This window comes from Spermophilus citellus (genome assembly GCF_964194105.1).
Source record: "Spermophilus citellus genome assembly, chromosome: 4".
Lineage (NCBI taxonomy): Eukaryota > Metazoa > Chordata > Mammalia > Rodentia > Sciuridae > Spermophilus > Spermophilus citellus.
This window is the reverse complement of record NC_138185.1, coordinates 194,934,002-194,957,776: the sequence shown is the minus strand read 5'-3', so window position 1 is coordinate 194,957,776 and position 23,775 is coordinate 194,934,002. Positions and strand designations below refer to the sequence as shown.

The window sequence follows — 23,775 nt, the reverse complement described above, 5'->3', positions numbered from 1 at the left end:
TCTCCTATTTTGAATATTATCAGTTATTCTACTTGATTACTTAGCAATCTTTTTTTTTGGTGTGAGGGATTGAACTCAGGGTGCTTAAGCACTGAGCCACATCCCTAGCTCTTTTTTGAGACAGGGTCTCATCAAGTTCTTAGGGCCTCACTATTTAGCAATCCTAAGTCCGAGGCTGGCCTCAAACTTGCAATCCTTCTGCCTCAGCTCTCGGAGTCTCTGAGATTACAGGCGTATACCACCATGCTTGGCTACTTAGCAATCTCCATCAATAGTTTGCAGAATCTTCAAATAGTCTCTCTTCTTGAATGGATTAAACATTTAAAATAGCTCTTTGCCAGGTCACTGTTGTGTTATAAGAGGCTTTAAGCTAATGTACCTCTTAAAATGTAAATTCGCCTCTCTATAGGTTTTTGTCAAGGCTGAAGACGGAAGATAAGCAGGAATGGGGGAAAAAAGAACACAAATCTATTTCTTGGTCAGAAGATTTTTCTCTGTTTCCAACACAGAAGTGGGTGGACAGCCTCTTGAACACCCCATTTTCTATCTGAAAAGTATAACTAATATATTGTTAAAAGGGGATGAAAAACATAAATGCAAATGAATATATAGTTTTCCCCAAACAAATGTCCTCCACTATCTTGTATGGAAGTCCAATATACTTCTGTCTTCTCAACTTTCAGTTTGCTGCTTCCCAGTATTAGTCTTACTTTGTCAAAGCCCTCTTTGTTGAGGCAGTCATTCCAGCTCTTCATGAACTCTCCAGGGAATTTGTCTTTGCTGAACACACCAATTTTCTTGCCATTTTTGCTTTCTTTAATGGCTTCAATCATTTTGTCAAAGTTGCTCTTATTACTTTCATTCTATTAGTGCCACAGGGAAGAAAAAGGGCTTGTTAGTTGCAAAATTAGACATTTGTGTTATAACTAGTAATAAGCAGAGAGAAATATTCTAAACCATGGAAGGAATAAATTCTCCCCTAATCTCCACCTACTTCTTTTTTTCTTTTTAATATATGTATTTTTTATTTGTCAATGGACCTTTATTTTATTTATGCATATGTGGTGCTGAGAATTAAACCCAGTCCATCATACAAGCTAGGCAAGCAATCTACCACTGAGCTATAACCCCAGCCCCTCCACCTACTTCTTAAGGGCAGATTATAACACATCGAAGGTTAACACAAAATTCCTTTGGATATTTTTATATACTTAAGTAAAAGTACCAAGTAATAAGTTAACAAAACTATCCTTTTTCTTCAGAAAGTCAAGAAACACGGGCTGGGGATGTGGCTCAAGCGGTAGCGCGCTCGCCTGGCATGCGTGCGGCCCGGGTTCGATCCTCAGCACCACATACCAACAAAGATGTTGTGTCCGCCGAGAACTAAAAAATAAATATTAAAAATTCTCTCTCTCTCTCTCACTCACTCTCTCTTTAGAAAAAAAAAAAAGAAAAAAAAAAAAAAAAAAAGAAACCCAAACATATAAACAAAAATTTGAGGGAAAATTCCTGTTAGGTGAGCAGTGTGAAAAAAAGATCACATTCGATAAAAACTGGACACGAGGTTTATTTAAGTTACCTTAAGGATATTTAACGTTATCTGGTTTCTGAAGGTCAAATGGAAACAGTGTACTGGAGAACAATAAAGTTAATGTTCACCAGAATTCCACAGCCCATTTATTTTACTGAAGAACTTTTGGGTAATTGGACTCTTTTCTTCCTAACCAATAATGAAGATATGACAAAACTTTATATTATTACCATAGCCAGGTACAACTTTCCCCTTGAATCATTTTTAGAGTCATACATAGCATTTCGGAACAAAAAAACCCTCACTTCCAAAAACTTTTAAACATTTACGACACATTGTTTATTAGTTCTGACCTTTTCTCTTATTAGCAGTGTTATGGCAGGGGCTCCATTTGCATTCTCATTTCCCTTAGTGTTGGCAATCTGTTTCAAGAATTCCACTTTTTTCTTGCTGGCCATAAAGATGATTTTGTCATCACAGAAGACCATGATTGTATCAGTGAGTTCATAACCAAAGAGCCATGTCTATTGGAAAAGACAACAACAATAGTATTTACAGATATATGCTTGAAACATCCATAATAAAAATAATCAAATCATTGATATTTTTTAGTTTTACTCTTTTCTGTTGCTGGGGATTGAACCAAAGGCCTCTTGAATGCTAAGCACACATCTGTCATTCAGCTACGTACCCAGAACTAGGAATTTAAAACACTGAACAGTGCAGTAGACGATTCAGTGACATTATGGGCTGAAAACTGCTACAAACCTCTCACCTGTAATGCAGTTGATTTGGCATAAACAATTTCTTCATCAACACCCACTGATACAACAATAGCATCAACATTGGCACACTCATCTTCTCCTTTCTAAAAAAAATAAAAAAGTAATTTTGTTACTTTCTTTTCAAACCTTAACAAGACAAAAATACAGATTGAACATCTACTAGAGATATGTTTAATTTTCCTAATATAAGTTCCAAATTTCAGATACATGCCTGATTGGCAACCTCATAGCTCTTACTTACATTCTACTTGTTAAAGAGCTTGAGATAGAATTCACATACAATAAAATTTGCACATTTAAAGTGTATAATGTTTAATATATTCACATAATCATCACTATGATCTAAATTTAGAACATTTTCACCTTCCCCAAGAGTAACCCTCTGCCATTAGCAATCATTCTTCATCTTTTTCTGCCTCCTCTCCAGACTTAGGCAACCACTAACCTACTTTTGTCTGCATGGATTTGTCTATTCTGTACATTTTTTCATGTAAATGGAATTGAATAATATGTGCCTTTGTGTCTGGCTTCTTTCACGTAATGTTTTCTAGGTTCATCTATGTTGCAGTATATTATCAATAGTTCACTCCCTTTTAGAATCTAATTTCATTATGTGGACATACACTTGATTTATCCAAACACCAGTCGCTGGAAATTTGGGCTGTTTCCAATTTTGGGTTATTTTGAACAATACTGCCATGAACCTCTGTATACCTTTATCTCCCCCAACACTGGGGACTGAACCCCAGGGCACTCTACAACTTCAGCTAAATTGCTGAGGCAAGCTTTGAACTTCCAATCTTCCCACTTTGTGTATAAGCTTTTGTGTAAATATACTTACCTTGGGTCTATACTTAGGAGAGGAATTGCTGGGTCCTTTGTCTAAATTTTTTGAAGAATTACCAATTGTTTTCCAGTGACTGATCCATTTTATTTCCTAATAAGAATGTATGAACTTCCAATTTTTCCACAAGCCAACACCTGCTATTATCTTTTTCATTATAGTCATCAAATGGGTACAAATTAGTACCATTTCAGGTGATGGTTGATAATTCGTATATCTCTTTGGAGAAATGCCCTCTCAGATCCTTTGTCCAATTTGTAACTGATTTATTACTGAATTGCAATAGTTTTTATATTCTAAATAAAAATCCTTTATCAGACGTTATTTCCAAATATTATTTATTTGGTAGACTGTTTACTCATTTTCTTGAAGGAATAATGTGAAGCACAAGAGTTTCTAATTTTGAAAAAGTTCAATTTTTCTGTTTTCTTGTGTCTTTAGTGACTTATCTAATCCAAAAGCCATGAAGGATTTACTTATACTTACAGACCAGTTTTAGTTCTTATAGTTAGATGTGATTCATTCTGAATCTTTTTTTTTTTAAACGTAGTTATGGGGAATCAAACATAGGGCCTCACATGTGCTAGACACGTACCATGACACTGAAGTATAATCCCAGCCCCTGAATTTATTTTTGTGTATGGTATGAGGAACAATCAAACTTATTTTTTTTCCATGTAAGTATTTAGTTATTCCAATGAGTTGTTAAAAAATATCTTTTTCTTCATTGAATTGTTACAACACTCCTGTCAAAAATCAAATGACCAGAGGCTGGGGATATAGCTCAGTTGGTAGAGTGCTGCCTTGCATGCACAAGGCCCTGGGTTCAATCCCAAGCACCACAAAAACAAAAACAAATGACCATAAACATAGAGGTTTATTTCCAGACTTTCAATTCTATTTAATTAAGCTACATGTCTATCTATAACAGTGCCACACTGTTTTGATTACCACAGCTTTGTTGTAGGTTTTGACATTGAGACATGTTAAGTCCTCCTATCCTTTGCTATTCTTGAAAAGCTCTATAATACCAAGAGGCTGATAATTCTGGCTTCCCCAATGAAGCAAAAACCAAAACCTCCTATGTAAGAGTCTTCCATATTTTAAGGCTTCTAGTTACCAATAAAAATAAACAGGGGGTTCACTGTTGTTCTCTATAAGTTAAATTATATGATGCAAAGAAATTAACTATATGTAGTCCTCTGTTGATTTCCACTCAGAAACGTTCTTTTCCTTTAGACTGGAAACAACTTTTACCATTAGTACTTATGACCAGAATTTGGTACTGTTTTTTTCTTACTGGGGTAAGATAGTATCTCACTGTAGTTCTGATTTTTCCTGATGGCTAGGGAGAATTACAAGAAATGCTGAAAATAAAATCTAACTGATATATACATACTATTATATACAACAGCAGGTAAAATTATTCTTTTCCTGCCATCTGTATCTTTTTCAGTTAACAAATGAAAAGAGTACTTTTATTAGAATTCTAAAGATAAAACTGGGTTTCTTTGGAAGGTTTCTGATTTGTAATTATAAGGAGAGTTAAGGTCACTTGATTATCTTTTCAGGTAGGATGTTAATATTGATGACTTGTTAAACTTACTGGAAATTTATTTCAACAACTATAAGCAATAAGTAGCAAACTGCTGATTTGTCTTTTGTATTTAGGTCATTAGTATGTCTGGGTTAAGGGCTTACTCTGAAGCTATCTCCTGGGTTTTAATTTTTGACTTTAGTACTTACTGTGACCTAAAGTTTCTGCATTCCAGTTTCTTTGATCTTCACGTCTATTAGCATTACTTTGAAGAATATCTGAGTAAATCTGTGTAAAGTGCTTAGAATGGTGTCTATCTCAACCCAAGCTAGGCAGGCACTCTACCAACTGAGCTATATCCCTAGCCCACTCAAAAAGTATGTAATTCAAAAGGAGATGATTTTAAGTGGTACCCAAATGTGGCTTCAAATATTCAATCACAAGCCGGGTTTGGTGGCCTATAATCCCAGTGGCTGGGGAGGCTGAGGCAGCAGGATCACGAGTTCAAAGGCAGCCTCAGTGATACTGAGGCGCTAAGCAACTCAGTGAGACCCTGTTGCTAAATAAAGTACAAAATAGAGCTGGGGATGTGGCTCAGTCCTCAAGTGCTCCTGAGTTCAATCCCCAGTACCAAAAAACAAACAAACAAATAAACAAACAAAAACCAATCACAGCAAAAGTAACATCCTTTTAATCTAAAGAATGTACCTGCTTGGTTCTAGTCCTTAACATCTGCTATAATTTAATAACACAGTTGTGTTATATTGCTTTTATTTTTTAACAGCTACTTTTTGATAAATGACACAATTTTCCATTTGTAATGATATAAAGTATCATTTCTTTCTGTGTTTTTTTAAAGATTTTTTAGTTGTTGATGGATCTTTAGTTGTTGATGGGTCTTTATTTATTTGCATGTGGTGCTGAGAATCAAATCCAGTGCTTCATGCATGCTAGGCAAGCACTCTACCACTGAGCTACAACCCCAGCTCTAAAGTATCATTTCTTAAACGTATTTAGGTTTAAAGAATTCAATAGTTTTGTTTTATTGGGGGGGGGGGGGGGTGTGTGTGTATGTGAAGACGAAAAGAATGCAGAGTGGTAAGCTAAGTAGAGCTGGAGTTGTTATATCCTAAGTGACCAACAAACACTCTTAGTCGGGTGTGGTGACACATGCCTGTAATTCCAGCAGATTGGAGGCTGAGGCAGAAGGATCCTAAGTTCAAAGAGCAACAACTAAACAACTCAGCAAGATACTGTCTCTAAAGGGCTGGGGATGTGGCTCAAGCGGTAGCGCGCTCGCCTGGCATGCAAGTGGCCCGGGTTGGATCCTCAGCACCACATACAAAGATGTTGTGTCTGCCGATAACTAAAAAATAAATATTAAAAAATTCTCTCTCTCTTAAAAAAAATAAACAAAGATACTGTCTCTAAATAAAATATATACTTAAAAAAGAGGCTGGGGATGTGGCTCAATGACTAAGTGTCCCTGGGTTCAATTACTGGTACCAAAAAAGAAGTCACTAAGCTTCATTTTGATTTTCTAGCTGTTTGAATAAATAAAAGAGAAAGAAACAAACCTAAAGGAAAAAGGTTTACTTGGAAGAGACTCTTCATTAATATTATAAGGTAGTAGCACATTTCTCTTTTTTTCTTCTTTTTTTGGTACCAGTGTTTAAATGCAGAGGTGCTTAACAACTAAGCCACAACCCGAGCCCTTTTTATTTGAGACAAGGTCTCACTAAGTTGCTTAGGGTTTTGCTAAATTACCAAGGCTGGTTTTTGAATCTGTAATCCTCCAGCATCAGTCTCTCAAATGGCTGGGTTTATAGGCATGCACCACCATCATACCAGGCCCTTCACTGACCTACCCCCTGATCAATCAGTAATTTCAGATCTCTTGGGTTAAATCTGTGGTTTATCTTTATATTTTATTTTCAATATTAAGTCTTCTCATCAGGAATTGTTCCTTCACTTTTTTTCCCCTCATCTCTCATCAAATTTTTTATTTCAGCTATTATTTTTAATTTCTAAGAGGTTTTATCCCCAGTTCTCTTATCATGAATATACTATAGCTTTCAGTATTTTGTAAGCACTGAGGAAATGGAGGGAAGGAAATGAACAAGAATTACAAGATTCCAGCATTGAAGGATGTGAGTTTGAGATTAAAAAAGTTCCTCGCAGTTCTTAAGTTAAAAACACAAAACAAGGGGCTGGAGTTGTGGCTCAGCGGCAAAGTGTTCATATGGCACCTCTGAGGCCCTGGGTTCAATCCTCAGCATCACATAAAAATAAATAAAATAAACCTTGTGTCCAACTACAACTAAAAAATAAATATTAAAAAAAAAACTACAAACAAACAAAAAAACTCCATAAAACAAAACAAAAAAATACATAACAAGGCACACCATGGGAAATTTCAAAACCAAGGGATAAGTGGCTGGCACGTAGCTCAGTTGTAGTGTACTTCTCTAGAATGCATCAGGCCCTGAATTCGAGCCATAGTTTCGAAAAAAAACAAAATAAAGAAATCCCCCACAAAGAAAGAAAACAATAACAAGAACAACCTGGAGATGATTTTAAAGTTTCAAAGAACAGACCACACACACAGAGCATACATATTATAGACACCCCCCCTTCTCGAAGTATGGAATAGAATCATATCAGCAATCTCAAAATACTAAAAGCTTGAAGACTGATAAACCGTGACTTCAAAATTCTACAATTATTATTATTATTTGGTACAGGGGATTAAACCCAGGGGCGCTTAACCACTGAGTCATATCCCCAGAACTTTTTTATTTTAAGACAGGGTCTCCGTAAGTTGCTCAGAGTTTCACTAAGTTGCTGAGGCTGGCTTTGAACTTGCAATCCTTCTCCTTCAACTTCCTGAGCCATTGGGATTGCAGATGTGTGCCACCACACTCACCAAAATTCTAAGATTATTTTAAACTCAGAATGATATACTTAGTGAACTATATATTATTAAATAAAAATGAGGACAGATGTTATAGTTTCAATCTTGAATGTCCCCCAAAAGCCCATGTGTTATAGGCTTGGACTCCAGCCTGTGGCATTATTGCAAGGTGGTAGAAACATTAGTAGGTGTGTAGTGAAAGGCAGTCATGTCATTGGGAGCATGAACTTGAAGAGAATAATTAGAACCCAGTCCCTTCCCCACTCTTTTTGCTTCTTGGCTAACACAAGATGAGCAGCCTCTTTTGCCATGCACTCCTGCCATGACATACTGCCTTATTACAGGCCCAAACACAAGGGGGTCAACTGTCTACTGACTGGAACCTGTGAACCAAAATAAATAAACAAATAAATAAATAAATAAAACTTTTTCTATGAGTTGTTTATCTATTTCAAGTATTTTATTGCTGTGATTAAAAACTAACACAGCATATCAACACTTATTATTTCTGAAGACAAAAAAAAAAAAAAAAAAAAAGGGCTCAGGAAATTTGTATTCTATGCATCCTATATTTTTGTATTCTGAGGATTAAATCCAGGGTCTTGTATATGCCAGGCAAGCACTCTAGCACTGAGCCACATCCCCAGTACTTAAGCATCCTTTCTTAAAAAGCTCTTAGAGAAAAGGCTTTAAAAAAAAAACAAAGATAAAACCCAAACTGGGGTTCTAAAATACAGGGGACCCAACATTGGAAAGGCCAAGGTTCAAAAGGCCTCGAGAGCAACCTATATCAGAAAGAGCAGGACAATGAAAGGACTTAAACAACAAAAAACGGAGGCAATCCAGGAAAAATTAACACGTGGAAAAGTGGTTTACCTACCAAATGCAAGGCCCTGAGTTTCATCCTCAACATAGGTAAGAAAAAAAGCAAACCAAACAAAATCAAACCCCCTGCAGAGAAAAGGAAAGGTATTCATTACTCCTTTACTTCACCCAACAGTGAAAATATTTATATGTGAATAACAATGCAAATACTGACAAGTGATTTTACTAAAATTGAGGAAGAAAAATTAAGGATGGAGCTGGGGTTGTGGCTCAGTGGTAGAGCACTCGCCTAGCATGGCTGAGGCACTGGGTTTGATCCTCAGCACCACATAAAAATAAATAAATAAAGATATGGTGCCCATCTACAACTAAAAAATATTTTAAAAAATTAAGGATGTACATATGATAAAGCAAGTATAATAAAATGTTAATTGTATCATTTGGGTGGTGGGTATATGGGTTCACTATAAAATTCAGTTTTCCTGTTAGAAATTTTTTCATAACAATGTTACAAAAAAGTTTTTAAAGTATCAGAATGTAGAGGACTTGGATAAATGTGTAGTATAAAAAAATTAAATTCGAATTTACCCAAGAGTTAATATCCACCATTCACAAATCAAGAAATAGCACTACACAGATTTTAGAAACATGAAAGAAACAGAGAAACTCAAAAGTGGTTGCCTCTTACTTGTTTTAAACCTTTCTCAGAACTATTTTAAAAAAACAATGTGCATGTATTAAGTGAAAAACATTTTTCAGGTGAGAATTGAAGAAAATATCATAATAGTTGGTAAGGTTTCTAAAATTATAAAGATGGGATCTGAATATTAAAAGTTGAGGAAATACTGCAGAAGAACAAATACCTTCCTTTGAACCAAGTGGACACTGCCATACAAACACCACCCTAGCTACCTATCCAAATAATTTATCATCCAAACTGAGAAAATTGAGAAAAGGGTGTACCAATAATAAATAGAGGTAACAGATAAACAGCTCTAGGAAAGGCAGGACATATTGTCCCTATAAGTAGAGCCTAGACAGAAATCTCTTTTTAAACCAACAGATACATGAAAACTTAAATCAGTCATTACCATTTACTGAGTGACTACTATATGTCACAAAAATAATATAAAATGTAGATAACTAGACATTTAAAAGTTGAGTAAGCGGAACAACAACAAAATTAACCTATCTGGGAATTTACTTCCACCTAACTCTTTTTCATTCAAAGACCACATCATTATTTAAATATTTCTCTATCTTGCTCCAATGATACAAGAACCATAACAGCTGAGATGAAGCTGGGTGCAGCAGCGCACACCTACAGCCAGCTGTTCAAGAGGCTGAGTCAGGAGGATTGCTTGATCCAGGGGCCTCGAGGACAGCTTGGGCCTGGGCAACATAATTAGACCCCCATGTTGAAAAACAAAATAAATGTGAGATGAATGAAACCAATCCACTGCTTTGCTGAAAGTAGTACGAGAATTGTTTATATTTCAAAAAACCTTTCTGAGCCACAGAGCACAGCTGCCTAGTCTTACAGAACAGTCCAGAACAAGAAACCAAGTCACCATTTAAGTCAAAGAGCCAGAAAGTTGCAGTCAAGAGAAGTCTTGAGCTGGGTGCTGAGGAGCACGCCTGTAATCCCAGTGGCTTGAGAGGCTGAGGAAGGAGGATTGCTAGTTCAGGATCAGCCTTGGATTTTGGCAAGGCCATAAGCAACTTAGTGAGACCCTGTCTTAAAATGGATATGGCTCAGTGGTTAAGCACTCCTAGGTTCAATCTTCAGTACCAAAAAAAAAAAAAAAAAGTTTGTTTTTTATTAGTTTTCTTCATTGGTGCAAATATCCTTTCTGGGGTTGTAGCCATTCACCACTCCAATTCTGACAGTTGGCAAAGAACTGCATGAATGAATGCATCGAATCAGTATTTCTTTTGCAAACAGCTTTGTGGAATCCTTCAAGATAAAAGGCAGATGAGTGTAGTCAAGGTTTATCTACAGCAGGATGTCCTAGCCAGTAGGTCTCAAATAATTAATAGGTACACCTGAACATTAACACTCACCTCAAAGCAGCTAGAACCCCAGAATGATTAACCTCGTTTCCCCCCGCCCTGAGCAGTATAAACCACATTACACTAAAATGTCATAATCATGAACATGCTGAACATCCCTGATTAAGTACCTACCCAGTAAGAGGAGGACAGAGGAGAGAAATCCACAGGCCACTTCCATGTTCCACCACAACCACCTAGGATTTTTTTATGATGGTACTGGGGATTGAACCAAGGGGCATTCTACAAGTAGGCTATATCCCCAGCCCATTTTATTTTATTTATTTTTTTGGTACTAGAGATTGCACTCAGGGGCACTGAACCACTGGGCCATCTCCCCAGCCCTTTTAAAAAATATTTAGACAGGGTCTCACTGAATTGCTTAGGGCCTGGCTAAATTGCTGAGGTTGGCCTGAACTCTCAATCCTCCTGCCTCAGTCTTCTGAGCCAATGGGATCATAGGCATGTGCCACCTGTCCAGTCCCAGCCCCTTTCATTTTGTGACAGGGTCTCATGAAGTTGCTCAGTAGCCTCAAAATTGAGATTCTCCTGCTTTAGCTTCCCAATTAGTTGGGATTACAAGCATATACCATTATGCCTGTCTCCACTAGGATTTTTTTTTAAAGCAGAACCATACAGGTGCTACAAACCCTTTTTATTCCTAGCAGTTCTAACTTAATAACTAAGATTTAAGAATGGACAACATTCAAATGTCCAAGAAGAGTCATACACTATTAACAAATTCTAGTCACAATGGAGGTCTCCTATGTGATTTTTTTTTTGTGCGGGGGGGGGGGGGGAGTGGAGTTGGGGATCTAACCAAGGGCCTCTGAAACTAGGTAAGCACTCTCTACCACTGAACTATACTCCTAGTCTTATGTTTGATTTTTGACTAAATGACAGTCTCTAAAATAGCACTACATTCAACCTGCCATGTATGAGCTTCTCATCTGAGGATTAAACCTACTATGGATTAAAAATATTTTGGGGGTGGGGAAGATGACAGATGATATCTCTTTGGGACATGAAAAGTATTTTTTCCTTAGCATTATTCCTTAAACAGTACAATAACCATTTGTAGAGCACTTAATTGTAGGTATCATAATTTAGAGATGATTTAAAGTATAAGATGTGCATAGATTATATTAAAATACTTCACCATTTTATATATGCTACTTAAGCACCTGAGGATTGGGTATACTTAAGGAGGGCAGGGTCCAGGAACCAACCCCCCAAGACACCAAAACCTAGGGATCACTGTATTAGAAACACAAGGGTTAATGTTTTAAAAATTTTATAAATTTCTTCTCAGATTAAAAAAAAAATCATGGTATCACACTTTATCTAAAAAAAAAAAAAAAAAAAAACAAAACCATGGTATCACACTTTTTTTTTTAGGATGTAAGTTATGAAAACTGTAATTAAGAAACAATAAAGCCTTTTGTTTACATTAACTTTAAAATGAAATAACTTGATGAAATTTGAATCACTGGGACGAGAAATGACATCAAAGGTGTTTAATTTAAGGGTTTATGGATGGAAGAGAGGGCTTCTTATTATTACCAACATATAAGGATTAGAAAATACTTGAAAAAAGTTTTCGCTCATGGCTGAGGTTGTGGCTCAGCAGCAGAATGCTAGCCTAGCATGTGAGGCCCTGGGTTTAATCCTCAGTACTACATAAAAATAAATAAATAAAATAAAGGTACTGTGTCCAACTATGCCTAAAAAATAAATTAAAAAAAAAGTTTTCACTCACACACATTATGTTCAAATATAAATATGTGATAGTAAGGCTGTAAAGTCACTTGATAGAAATTAAACAATAAAAATTTCAAAACAGCTGTGAAGGCACAGGCCTGTAATCCCAACAACTTGGGAGGCTGAGGCAGGACAATCACAAGTTTGAGGCCAGCCTTAGAAACTTAGGAAGACCCTTGTCTCAAAAACAAAATTTATGTTCAGCATTCATCTAGCATGGAGTTCTTAATTTTTACTTTTAATAAAATGTAACCGAGGGGGCTGGGATTGTGGCTCAGTAGTAGAGTGCTCACCTACCATGCATGAGCACTGAGTTCAATCCTCAGCACCACATAAAGGTAAAATAAAGATATTGTGTCCACCAAAAACTAAAAAATTTTTAAAAAGTATTTAAAAATGCAACTGAGAATCCATTTTATCTTCAATTATCTAACTCGGACTCAAAAACAAGCATGAGCAAGTATCTTTTTTATGAATGGCAGGAAAATAACCAATTTTTATAGCTTTCCTTCAGCAGAGAATCAATCTTAAGGATAATTTTCAATGCTGAAATCACGGTTGATCATTTTTGTCAGAACATTTTCAGGTTTCTAAAGTCATTATAGTTATGTCTTCCCTTGGTAGCACTGTTTGAGGCCAGACAGGTTATACAGCTCAGGCTGCATCACAGCATGCAATCAAACTATTCAGTTAATAAATTACTATCGTTAAAAATAAGTTTTAACTATGTACGTTTTTAAAGCAGCAAAACTGCCCAATTTTTAATGAAAGACTAAGATCTGCCACCGTTTTTCTGAACACGTGCCCCAGATACCTACCAGCTTGGGAAGCTAATAAGGTTTTAAGCATCACAATGTTTTTGTTTTGTTTTGGTTTTACATTACTAAAGCCTAAGGGTTTTCAGTGTTAGGTCTGTTGTTACTCACAGCAGGGCCTAAAACACGAAGCAGTTGCGTGTGAGCATTATTTCTTTTAACTCCAGCAAAAGGCCCACAAACGATAAAAGCGAAGGGCTCGACCCACATTCCCCTTGCCCCTCCATCCCTTCTTTACAAAGATGGTTTAATTCTGGCGGGACCTGGCGTGGAACACCGTGGTTCTTGAGGGACAGAGAGTGCGTGGGTGTGTGTGAACACCGCAGGAGGATCAGTAATGCGTGATTAGAGTGGGAGGGAAAGATGTTGCTTCTTCTAGGGCGGGAAGAGACGGCGAGAGGTGGCTGTTATGCATGACCCAGGCCGGCACGCGGGGAAGATGGTGATCGCAGGGTAGGGCAATTGCGCGGGGGGGGGGGGGGGGTTTCCCTATTACCAGGTGGCACTGGCTGCGTCCTGCGGTGAGTGATTCGAGAGCAATGAAAAGGACGCGACACTAAACCCGGGAATTCTAGACGAAAAGAGAAAAAAAAAAAAGGGCGCCGAGTAACAGGGTTATTATGGGATGGCTGAGGGGGGCTCCGTGGGAGAAATTACAGGATCTTCCTTACCCGCCAATTGCTGTACAGTCTCTTAACTCGCCGATAATAAGCGTCTTTGTCTAGAGTCACAGCCATCGCCCAGGACACCGCTTCTCCTCGGGTTCCGAGAATCACGCGAGGTCCCAGCTCCGCCACCCGCTTTCGGCCCCGGAATCCCGCACTCTCTCAGTGACCCGGAAGTATCAACCTCAAAAATACCCTTTCCGCTTCCGGGTCCCTATAGCGTTTAAGTTTTTTTTTTTTTTTATTCTGTCTCTGTGGAGGGTGGGCATAGACAATGATAAAAAGGGGGAAATCAACAAAATGTGCAGCGAAGAAAAAAGTCGATTTTCGCGGGGTTTCTGGTCAACTTCGCCACCGCCACAAGCGAGTCGACTTGTCACGTGACGCTCTGCCTCCGCCCTTACTCTCCGCCCCGCCGTGGTTTCCAGGAGCTCCGAATTTTTGCCAAGGCTGTAGCTGCTGGAGGAGAGAAGAAGGGAGGCAGCTTCTGCCCCACAGGAGCTGCCGCGCGCTGGTGTAAGGGCCCCACCCATCGGGAAAGAAGGGGAAGCGGAAAGAGCGGAATCTGGCATGGGATAGGAGAGGGAAGACTGTAGTGGCACCGGCTGAGCCCCTCCTAGAAGTGATGGGAAAGCAAAATTCTCTACTCCTCCAGGGCTGAATCCTTGGTGCTAGCTAGGTCCAGTGCTACAAGCCAAAGGAGAACTCAGTCCAAGGAAATGGAGCCCACCCTCGCGATAAACTAGTACCTACGCCAAGAGGTGGGACTTGGTCCTAAGAAGGAAAATAAAATGCCTAGGGTTCAGTCTGAGCCATTGAGATGGTAAGAGGCGGGTTGAATTGGCTTGCGGGCGCAAAAAACCTTTGGTTCCTATTCCAAACCCCTTCCCTGGGCTGAGGTTGTGACAGCACCTTTTCTTTCATCCAGTCTCCTTGCTGCACTTCATAAAAAGTGATAACCATTCTATGGCTTTCCTAAAAGCCCCATGATTTCAGTTAATTAGAAACAAAATAAACGTGGTTAATGAAATTTCGTCCTTGTCTCTTCTAAGAACTTTAAGTTTGGAATATTCTGCCTATTTACCTCGGATCATTCCCTTAGCTAACTAGACAGTCTTTATTTATATACACCCTTTAGATGAGTACCAATAACAATAACATCTGCTCTATCCAAGGTGACAGTACAAACAGCATTGAATTTTAGGTCTTGAAAATTAGCCACCATGCATACAATACTTACATTGGGTTTGAGCAAATATAGAACAAGGAAGAGTGAAAAAAGGATTAACTTAAATTTATTAATGCCAAGGGGATGGAAGGTAACAGTTCCTGACCCTCCAGCTGTATCCACAGTTCGGCCAGGAACAGGCTCTGCCAGAGGCTAGGGCCAGCGCTACATAGTCTGTGGTTAATGGAGGTGTCTTAGGAAGGGGTGAGCGCACCAGCTGCTCTAAGTCTCCTTTCCTTCCCCAGAAATGAGGAAGTGGTCACGGTATTATTCAAGGAGTTCCCCTGCCCACCCAATCCTCTCAAAATTGGGAGCAATCAGGTACAAGTTTTCTTTTTCCTTTTCACCTCCTGGAGTCCTGGGTTTCCCCACATCTCCCCTGCCCCTCCCACTTTTCCAGAGTCCAAGGGCCAGAGTAAATGAAAGTACAGCAGCCACCCAAGCAATGGGGACCATGCTGGGACTTCAATCATCAGCATCTTCGCTGGAGTCTGAGTTGGCTGGCATCATAGGATCATCAATGAGTGAAAAGTCCCTTTCTGAGCTATCATAGCCCTGAGATAAATCATCATCATCTTCATCCTCATCATCATCGTCATCCTCAGGTTGCAGTGGTGGCAACCTCAAGGCAGTACCAGAGGTGGTAGTCGCTGGTGAAGTGGGGTAGCCAGTGGCTCTCAAGCCTGGATGATGATGGTGGTGATGGTGGGGGTGGGGGTGGTGGTGGTGGTGATGAAGTATGGTGCTGGAGTCTACATGAGGGGATGATGTTGCACCACCCATTACGAACGGCATAAAAGGCAAAGATGTAGAAGTGGCACTGCTGTGACCCAGAGATGACACAGACTGTAGGCCACTACTGCTGTGTTGGAAGGTATTATGCAGAGATAGGGACCCAGTGCCTCCACCCTGCATCAGGGCCATCATCTTAGAAAGGTCTGGTCGTGTCCTACGGGCCCGCTTCTTGCTGCTCTCTGATGCAATAGGCCCTGGCAAAACCCGGTTGAACACTGTTTCAGTGTGGTGACCCTGGGAGGAAGGAACAGAAGATAGTAAGAAGAAAAGAAAGAAAGAAGGAGGTAGGGAATAGGAAAGGCAAAACAGGTCCAGTCAGACTAGGCTTCACTGGTGGCAATGAGCAAAAGGAAATGGCAGACTTAGCTGGTTCATGCAGTCTGATGCTGAAGACGGAGAATTTGATTGTGTGAACCAGGAATTTTTGCTTTTCCCCCATGACTACATTGTACCTACATTCCATCTAATCATTTCAAAATGCTTACCTTTGCTAAGAGATCTGGGTAAGACAGTGAATGATTCGGTACATGCATTGAAAAAATTAATTTAAATGTTTACTGAAAGCAGGGTGTTCATATGATCTTATGTGAAGTGTAGCGTAACTGATATTTATAACATTATCATCTATTTCCACATAAGAGCAGGGTCAGATTAAGACTGCTGGATGCTGGCAACACAAAAAGATTATGGGTAGCACCTTACCAAATTAATTTAATTTTCCACCTTATAAAAAACAAACAAAAAAGGCTGGGGTTATAGCTCAGTGGCAGAGCACTTGCCTAACCTGTGTGAAGCACTGGGTTCAATCCTTAGCACCACATTAAATAAAAAGACAAATGTAATAATGGCATCCTCTCCATCTACAACTACAAAAAAATTTTTAAAAAAACCATAACCTTTACATATCTGAATTTTAAATGGTTTCTTCTAGATGTTCTGACTATAAATTTTGATTATATTCATTGAGTCTGGAAGTTATTACTTTTAGCACCTCTGTTTTGCAGCTGGCCTAAGCACAATACTTGGTGAACAGGCTTACACTCTTGGAAGTTGATAAATATTTCTCTAGGCTTTATTTCCAATCTAAGCCTAACTAACATTTGACATGGGAACATACATTTCTGACTCAAAAAAAAAAAAAAAAAAAAAAAAAAAAACCTTTAAAAATGTAATTTGATAATGTCTAAAATCCTGCAGATTCCAGTCAGAGTGCAGTGTTAGATTCACTGTTAATTCTACATTAAAATTTTTTTTGTCAGGTGTAGTGGTACACACCTATAATCCCAGCTGCTCAGGAGGCTTAGGCAGGAAGATTTCAAGCTCAAAGCCAGCCTTAGCAACTTAGTGAGGCCCTAAGCAACTCAATGAGACCCTGTCTCAAATACAAAAAAGGGCTGGGGATGTGGCTCTAATTAAATGCCCCTGGGTTCAATCCCCCATACCAAAGGGAAAAAAAAAAGTTACTGAGAGGCTGAGGCAACAGGCTCACTTGCACTCAGGAGTTTGGAGCCAGTCTGGGCAACATAGCCCAGGTTGGACTCAGTTTATCTTCTCTCTCTCTCTCTCTTTTTTTTTTTGGCAGTACTGGGGTTTGAACTCAGGGTACTCTACCACTTGGCTCTATTTACTCCCAGCCCTTTTTTTGGTATTGAACTCGGAGGGGGGGGTACTTGACCATTGAGTCACATCCCCAGCCCTAAATTTCATATTTTATTTATAGACAGGGTCTCACTGAGTTGCTCAGTGCCTCGCTTTTGCTGAGGCTGGCTTTGAACTCGTGATCCTCCTGCCTCAGCCTCCCGAACCCCTGGGATTACAAGCATACACCACTGTGCCCAGTTCCCAGCCCTTTTTATTTTGAGATAGGGTTTTGATAAATTGCACATGTTGGCTTACCTCAGCCTCCTGAGTTGCTGGAATGCACATCATACCCGATGTGAAACTCTGTCTCTAAAAAAAAAAAAAAAAAAAAAAAAGAGTTAAGTGATATGGTCATGATTTTCTATGACCATGAGAGACTAGGAAAAAGTATAAGCGGCAAGAACAGGTTATACTGGGGGAAAGGTGTGTGTTTATAAAGACTTATATAAAGGGATGAGTACATTTGGAAATATGGAATAACCCACTAACCAAAATTGATTTTCTTTTTTTTTTTTTTTTTTAAAGAGAGAGTGTGTGTGTGGGGAGAGAGAGAGAGAGAGAGAGAGAGAGAGAGAGAGAGAGAGAGAGAGAATTTTTAATATTTATTTTTTAGTTCTCGGAGGACACAACATCTTTGTTGGTATGTGGTGCTGAGGATCGAACCCGGGCCGCACGCATGCCAGTCGAGCTTCGCTACCGCTTCAGCCACATCCCCAGCCCCCAAATTGATTTTCTATTACTGACATTATTGTTAGTAATTCTCAACTTCATATATTGGGAAATTCCATGACTGTTTTCCTAAGTAGGTCCCACAAATCACATCTAAAATATATAGAATTATAAAAAAAATTTAAAGGATTAGCTTGGGATGTAGCACAGTGGTAGAGCACTTGCCTAGCATGTGTGAGGCGTTGGGTTCAATCCCTAGCATTGCAAAAAAAAAAAAAAAAAAAAAAAAAAAAAAAAAAAGAAGAAAAGAAAAAAACAGGGGAACAGGGGGATGGGATTGTGGCTCAGCAGTAGAGCGCTCGCCTACCACGAGCAAGCTGCTGGGTTTGAACCTCAGCACCACATAAAAATAAATAAATAAAATAAAGGCATTGTGTCCAACAACAACTAAAAAATATTAAAAAAAAAAAAGAAAAAGAAAAACCAGCACCCCCCTACTTTTGAGGGTGTAGATATTGAAAAGGTCTAAGGATTTTCAAAAAATATCGTTAGTTTTGAGAAGAGCAGGATAAACCCTGAAGGTTCTACATATCTTACTAATTCTTGTATTTATGTTTAAAATACTAAAATTGAATGTTTAAAACTTTATGCTCAATTAGAGCTGAAGATACACAGTACTGCAAGAATACCAATAAATATATTCCACATTTTTTTTTTTTAAAAGAGAAAGTAAGAGAGGGGGGAGAGAGAGAGAGTTTTTAATATTTATTTTTTAGTTCTCGGCGGACATATCATCTTTGTTGGTATGTGGTGCTGAGGATCGAACCCAGGCCGCATGCATGCCAGGCGAGCGCGCTACCGCTTGAGCCACATCCCCAGCCCCTATTCCACATTTTTTACTGGTGAATCAAAGGTAATTTTACTCAGAAAGATCTATTGAACATTAAAAAAAAACAAAAACAGTTATAATATTTGTTAAAAGCCTTTGACAACTAGTTTGAGTCCAAAGTGGTAGTGCTTCAGTCTTACCTTTTTTCCATTCCTAGAGTTAGCCGTCTGTACTGATTCCATACTCAAACAGTTCAATTCTGCCTTGTTATTTTTTTTACATCTCTGCCATTTCTGTTTTCTGCGCTCCTCCATATACTGTAATAGGAAAGTAACAGTTACCCTAGAGGAACAGAAATCATCTCGGGAGTAATTATAAGGTACTTTAATGTCTTTGGCAATAAATTTTTTTTTTGCATATAAGGACTAGTCCTAGTGGAAAACTGCCATCAAATGGATCTCTCCCCCCAAATTAGGTAGCTTATGTAATAGTTTAATAGTAAATAACTGGCTAGCATTTAAGTTTAAGAAGTGCTTTTAACACTATTTTGATACCCACAATCATTTTATGAGGAAGGAAGACTGGGTATTATTTTTGGTAGTGGGGACTGAACCCAGAGATACTCTGCCAAAGAGTTATATTCCTAGTCCTTCATATTTTGAGACAGCGTTTCTCTTAAATTGTAGAGGCTGGCCTTGAACTTGTGATCCTCCTGCCTCAGCCTCTCAAGTCACTGGGATTATAGGCCTGCACCACCAGGCCCAGCTAAGACTATGTATCATTACCCCTATCTTGCAGATGCAGAAAAAAATGATAGGACACATCATGCTTTCTCTCTAACATAAAGTTTAAACACCAACAGAATGACTTAAAATCTGGCTAAATGGAACTGTCACTCACCGCTAGAAATCGGGGATCAACAGCAAATTCTGGATGACCCTGTAACCACATCTCCAGTTCAGCCCGGCGAGGGGCATCCTCACCCACCAGCAAAGTACCATCCACCTTATTGATGACAGGGATCCGGGTCTCCAGGTCCACATCAAGGTGATTAGGCTCTTCCATGCACTCCACCTCCAGCTGCAAACCCAGAATCCACCCCCATGAGCACATACTCTTCTTTGGGGCAGGGAGGGAAGGGTAACAGAGCCAATGGTAGTCATAACTCTAATCATCATTTAATCCCTCAATCCCAACTGCTTTCACCAAGTACTTGACATAAGAAGAGCTTGTCTAATCATGAGGTTAAAGGTTTTTTCTACCACTTACCTCTACTAGCTTCTTTCTGTTTCCCTTCTTCTTATGAAACAATGGATGTCCATCTCCCATTACTCCATTAGCCATCAATTTGTGCTTCTGGAATGTTAACTTCAATCCTTCCTCCTAGGAAGACAAACCCACCCACCCAAAACATCATATGGCACATGTTTTTAAAGGTAAAGATTAAGCTTTGGGAGACCTGGGCTAAACCTCATCCTTTGGTTCAGTGATGGTGAGAAGGATGGCCATCTGACTAAAGGGTAGAAATCACATATGTAATAAAACCTTTTCCTTAGATTTAATTTCTTGATCTAGATTTCTGAGAAGTAGTGTTCATTTTAACACCCAACAGTTTTAAAGCCCCCTACCTGGTATGTCAAAATTAGCAAAGCAGTTCATCACAGGGGCAAAAATCCTACTATCCTATCACATACCAATTTATAAAGCTTTTCTTCTTTAAGTAACTCAATGATTGGCTAGTAAGGTTCAAAAGGAAAGAGAATCAGGAAAATAAAAATTTTCATATATAAAACAGAATACCACTGGCTTAATTTCAGCTGGAATGACTTTTTTCTTATTTTAACAAGAGGCTCACAATACTCAGGTAATCAAAAAGAAGCTTCCCCCAACTGGATTTTATTTTTTTTTAATCGATCTTAGATCTAGAATTTAGCCTCCTAAAAGCCTAGTGCAGAATAGATTTCCTTAAAAACTATTTCTGGGATAGTGATGTGGTTCGCTGGCAGAGCACTTGCCTAGTAAGAAAAAAGCCCTGGCTTCTAGCGCCCAAAATTGCCAAAACAAAACATTCTTTTAATCTAGTTATCAGGAGATCCCTTCGCTAACTTCAATGACTCCTTGAATGTATCTTTGAGAGCTCTAATATTTTTTTCCTTCTTTCATTTTTAAAGTTAGATAACCAAATATATTTAGTATGCTACTAGTGAAACTGGCTAATAAGAATGACAGCCTCCTTCAATTCCCACTGCCTACATGCTGAGCTTACATCTTTGATCTGAACTGTAAACTCTTTTTCATCCATGCCTCGACGAAGTTTGGTGAACTGAGCTGCTGCTGTGGTGACTGCAGATGCTTCTTCCTCTGCCATGGAAGCTGCACTGCTACTTCGTGGTGTGGGGACAGGAGAGTCACCATATTCTCCTGGAGTCAATGAGGGACTGTCTAGTAAGTGGTTGCCTGGCCCCAAAATTCCTCCTGTTATCATTTCTTGGGTCCTGCGGTTAGAAGGCCATTTCCCTGAGAGTATAGCCTGGCAGACGAGGTCAATTCTGTTTATCAAGACACGATCCTGAGTGGGAAGAAAAGAAATAAACACCATTTTAAGGGTCTGAGCACTATGTAATCCTCTGACATACAACAATGCCATCATTATTAGGATGGGTAAAAATCATAAGGCAGAAAGAAGGGTGGTTGTAATATCAGATCCCTAAAGCAACCAGAAGGAGTTTCACGAAAAAACATGCAGCATTAGTCATAGTAAAAATAACAACAGAACAACTCAAAACCCAGAACCATCAGTTCCTTGTATACAATGTTACATTTTACTTCTGACTCTAGCATGTTCAAGGATTAAGCTGTTACCTTGGGCCACTCGGAAGCTCTTTGCCTTTCCTGTAGTAGCAGAAGCTCAGGTGTCATTTGTTCTCCATCTTCATTTGGAAATCCATCTTGGGACATAGTGAGGGACAGGAGACTCTCTTCATCATAGAGTTTGGGGTGGGACCGGTCAGCAGCTAGAGATCACACAGAACATGTGAGCAAATATGGCAGAATAATGTTAAATTGGAATGGTATTGTGTGGGCTTTGAATAAAGGCCCAAAGAATAACAGATCTCTTTTGACATTTTATCAACTCAAAATGTGAATCTCTCAAGAGGATGCATTTAGAAAAGAAAGAAAAGAGCAGAGGGGGAAAAAGGGAAGAGTTCCAACAGCCTGTCACATGCACTCACTTAGCTTCTCTTCCTTCTCGTCCTCACTCTCATCAGTGCTGGAGCTGGAGCTGGATGAGGATGAGGAAGAAGAGGATGATGGTGACAGCTTGCTCAAGTCCAATTCAGAGTCTGAATCATCCTCATCCTCCAGTTTGACTGGTGGAACACTCCGGGACACCAGAGGGGAAGTGTCAGAGGGGGTTACTCGCATCTCATAGTCTTGTGGGATTGGTCGGCTCCTGGCCACGACCTCATGCTCTAGTTTTAAAGTCAGACTCTCCAGACTGGGGACCTGGGCAGCTGTCTCCTCTGGTGACTTTTCAACAGGAGCATCTGGGCGCAGAGGCAATGGTGAGGCAGTGCGCGAGGTATACTGTTGGTGTAGCAGTGGAGTAGAGCAGCGTGATAGGGATGCAGCTGGTGCTCCTGCCTGATGGTTCTGCATATAATTCATACGGGCAGCCAGAAAAGAGAAGTCTGGGTCCTGCATGATGTTGCAGTCTGTTTGGCTCACCCCATGGCGGGCTGCCCCTCGTAGAAGCTCTCCATCATGACGAATAGGCTCCCACCATTTGGGCAATTCAGGACCTGGAGGCTGACACAATGCCAGTCTATCTTCCAAAAGCGGGTGGCATAGAACTTGTTCCCTTAAGCGCCGAAGCAACTCGATTCGGTACAGAGTCCGTGAGGCCCTCTCCTCTGTGATGGGCTCAATGAACAGATTTGGGTCTGGGGGTTCTGTAAAATAGGAGTAGAAAGAGAAGTGAACCAGAGCTGTTCTATAGCCATTCACTACCACTCACCCTAAACTCTCCAATCTCACCATCTCCAGCTGCTGGGGGAAGGCGGCATACTTGACGGCACATGGCCACAAAACCATGGAAATACTTGGTAAGGCTTTCATCTGTTTTTTTGTCCAGTCGAGCAAAAGTGCGGAAGCGATCCCAGTGGAACTGCATAGCATCAGGGTCATATTCCACACCAAAAGTAGAAACTACTCGATAGAAATCAGTTTGTTCACGCCTTGTCCAGCTACAAAGGGAAGAAGAGTAAGGCAACAGTGATTGGGGGAACTAGGGAAAACTGGTTGTTACTTTGAATGGTTTATAATACCTGAAAATACACAGGCAAACAAACAAACCAAAAAGAAGATTCAGAAGAGGCAGTGAGAGGTACTATATAACATGTAGAAAATACCAAACAAAGAAAGGGGGAAAATAACGCAGGCAATTAACTCAAAGAGAATGTCTACACAAGAGACCCTTCTGGGGTTATTATATTCCACATAAGTGAGATTCTCAAGAGCCAGAGGTGTAATAATTCAAGGCAAAGATGATCCATCCTTTTGTATTTTTTTTTTTTTAATTTATAGCTCAGCTCAAATTTTCAGGTATGGTTTACCGTTGTTGTTTCTCTCGCCGTGCAATTTCTTTTAGCTTAAAAGCTGCTTCACAACGCCTCCGTCTCCGGTCCCCACGCTCTGCAGCCTCAATTTTCATTTGTTCTCTCTTGTAGCTGCGCTGATATGCTGTTACTAGGCGCCGAAGCCTAGCTGTTAGGGCAGACCCTGGAGGCCAAAACAGATGTCCTGGTTGTTGAGTCACCTGGGCTGTGGTAAAAAAACAAAACAAAACAACAACAACAACAAAAACACAGAATAATGAGTAGG

At 39.5% G+C, this 23,775-nt stretch overlaps 2 protein-coding genes across 11 annotated transcripts in view; both read right to left on the bottom strand.

The window, feature by feature from the left end:
• Positions 1–13,902, bottom strand: part of SUPT16H (SPT16 homolog, facilitates chromatin remodeling subunit) — a 33,677-nt gene extending 19,775 nt beyond the window's left edge. Inside the window, exons 1-4 of the mRNA XM_081293511.1 lie at positions 13,736–13,902; positions 2,307–2,399; positions 1,885–2,055; positions 711–863 (exon numbers count right to left, since the gene is read on the bottom strand). Of these exons, the coding sequence (XP_081149637.1) occupies positions 711–863; positions 1,885–2,055; positions 2,307–2,399; positions 13,736–13,801 (483 nt within the window). The 5' untranslated portion in view covers positions 13,802–13,902. The remainder of the gene's footprint in view (positions 1–710; positions 864–1,884; positions 2,056–2,306; positions 2,400–13,735) is intronic.
• Positions 13,903–15,007: 1,105 nt separating this feature from the next.
• CHD8 (chromodomain helicase DNA binding protein 8) overlaps positions 15,008–23,775 on the bottom strand; it is a 62,111-nt gene continuing 53,343 nt past the window's right edge. For all 10 annotated transcript variants that reach the window (XM_081292614.1, XM_081292613.1, XM_081292621.1 and 7 more), the window contains 10 exons: positions 23,508–23,715; positions 22,930–23,138; positions 22,125–22,844; positions 21,754–21,905; positions 21,158–21,460; positions 20,161–20,274; positions 19,792–19,971; positions 19,092–19,208; positions 17,649–17,702; positions 15,008–15,986 (listed from right to left, as the gene is read on the bottom strand). In XM_081292614.1, coding sequence (XP_081148740.1) covers positions 15,423–15,986; positions 17,649–17,702; positions 19,092–19,208; positions 19,792–19,971; positions 20,161–20,274; positions 21,158–21,460; positions 21,754–21,905; positions 22,125–22,844; positions 22,930–23,138; positions 23,508–23,715 — 2,621 coding nt within the window. In that variant the 3' untranslated portion in view covers positions 15,008–15,422. The remainder of the gene's footprint in view (positions 15,987–17,648; positions 17,703–19,091; positions 19,209–19,791; positions 19,972–20,160; positions 20,275–21,157; positions 21,461–21,753; positions 21,906–22,124; positions 22,845–22,929; positions 23,139–23,507; positions 23,716–23,775) is intronic.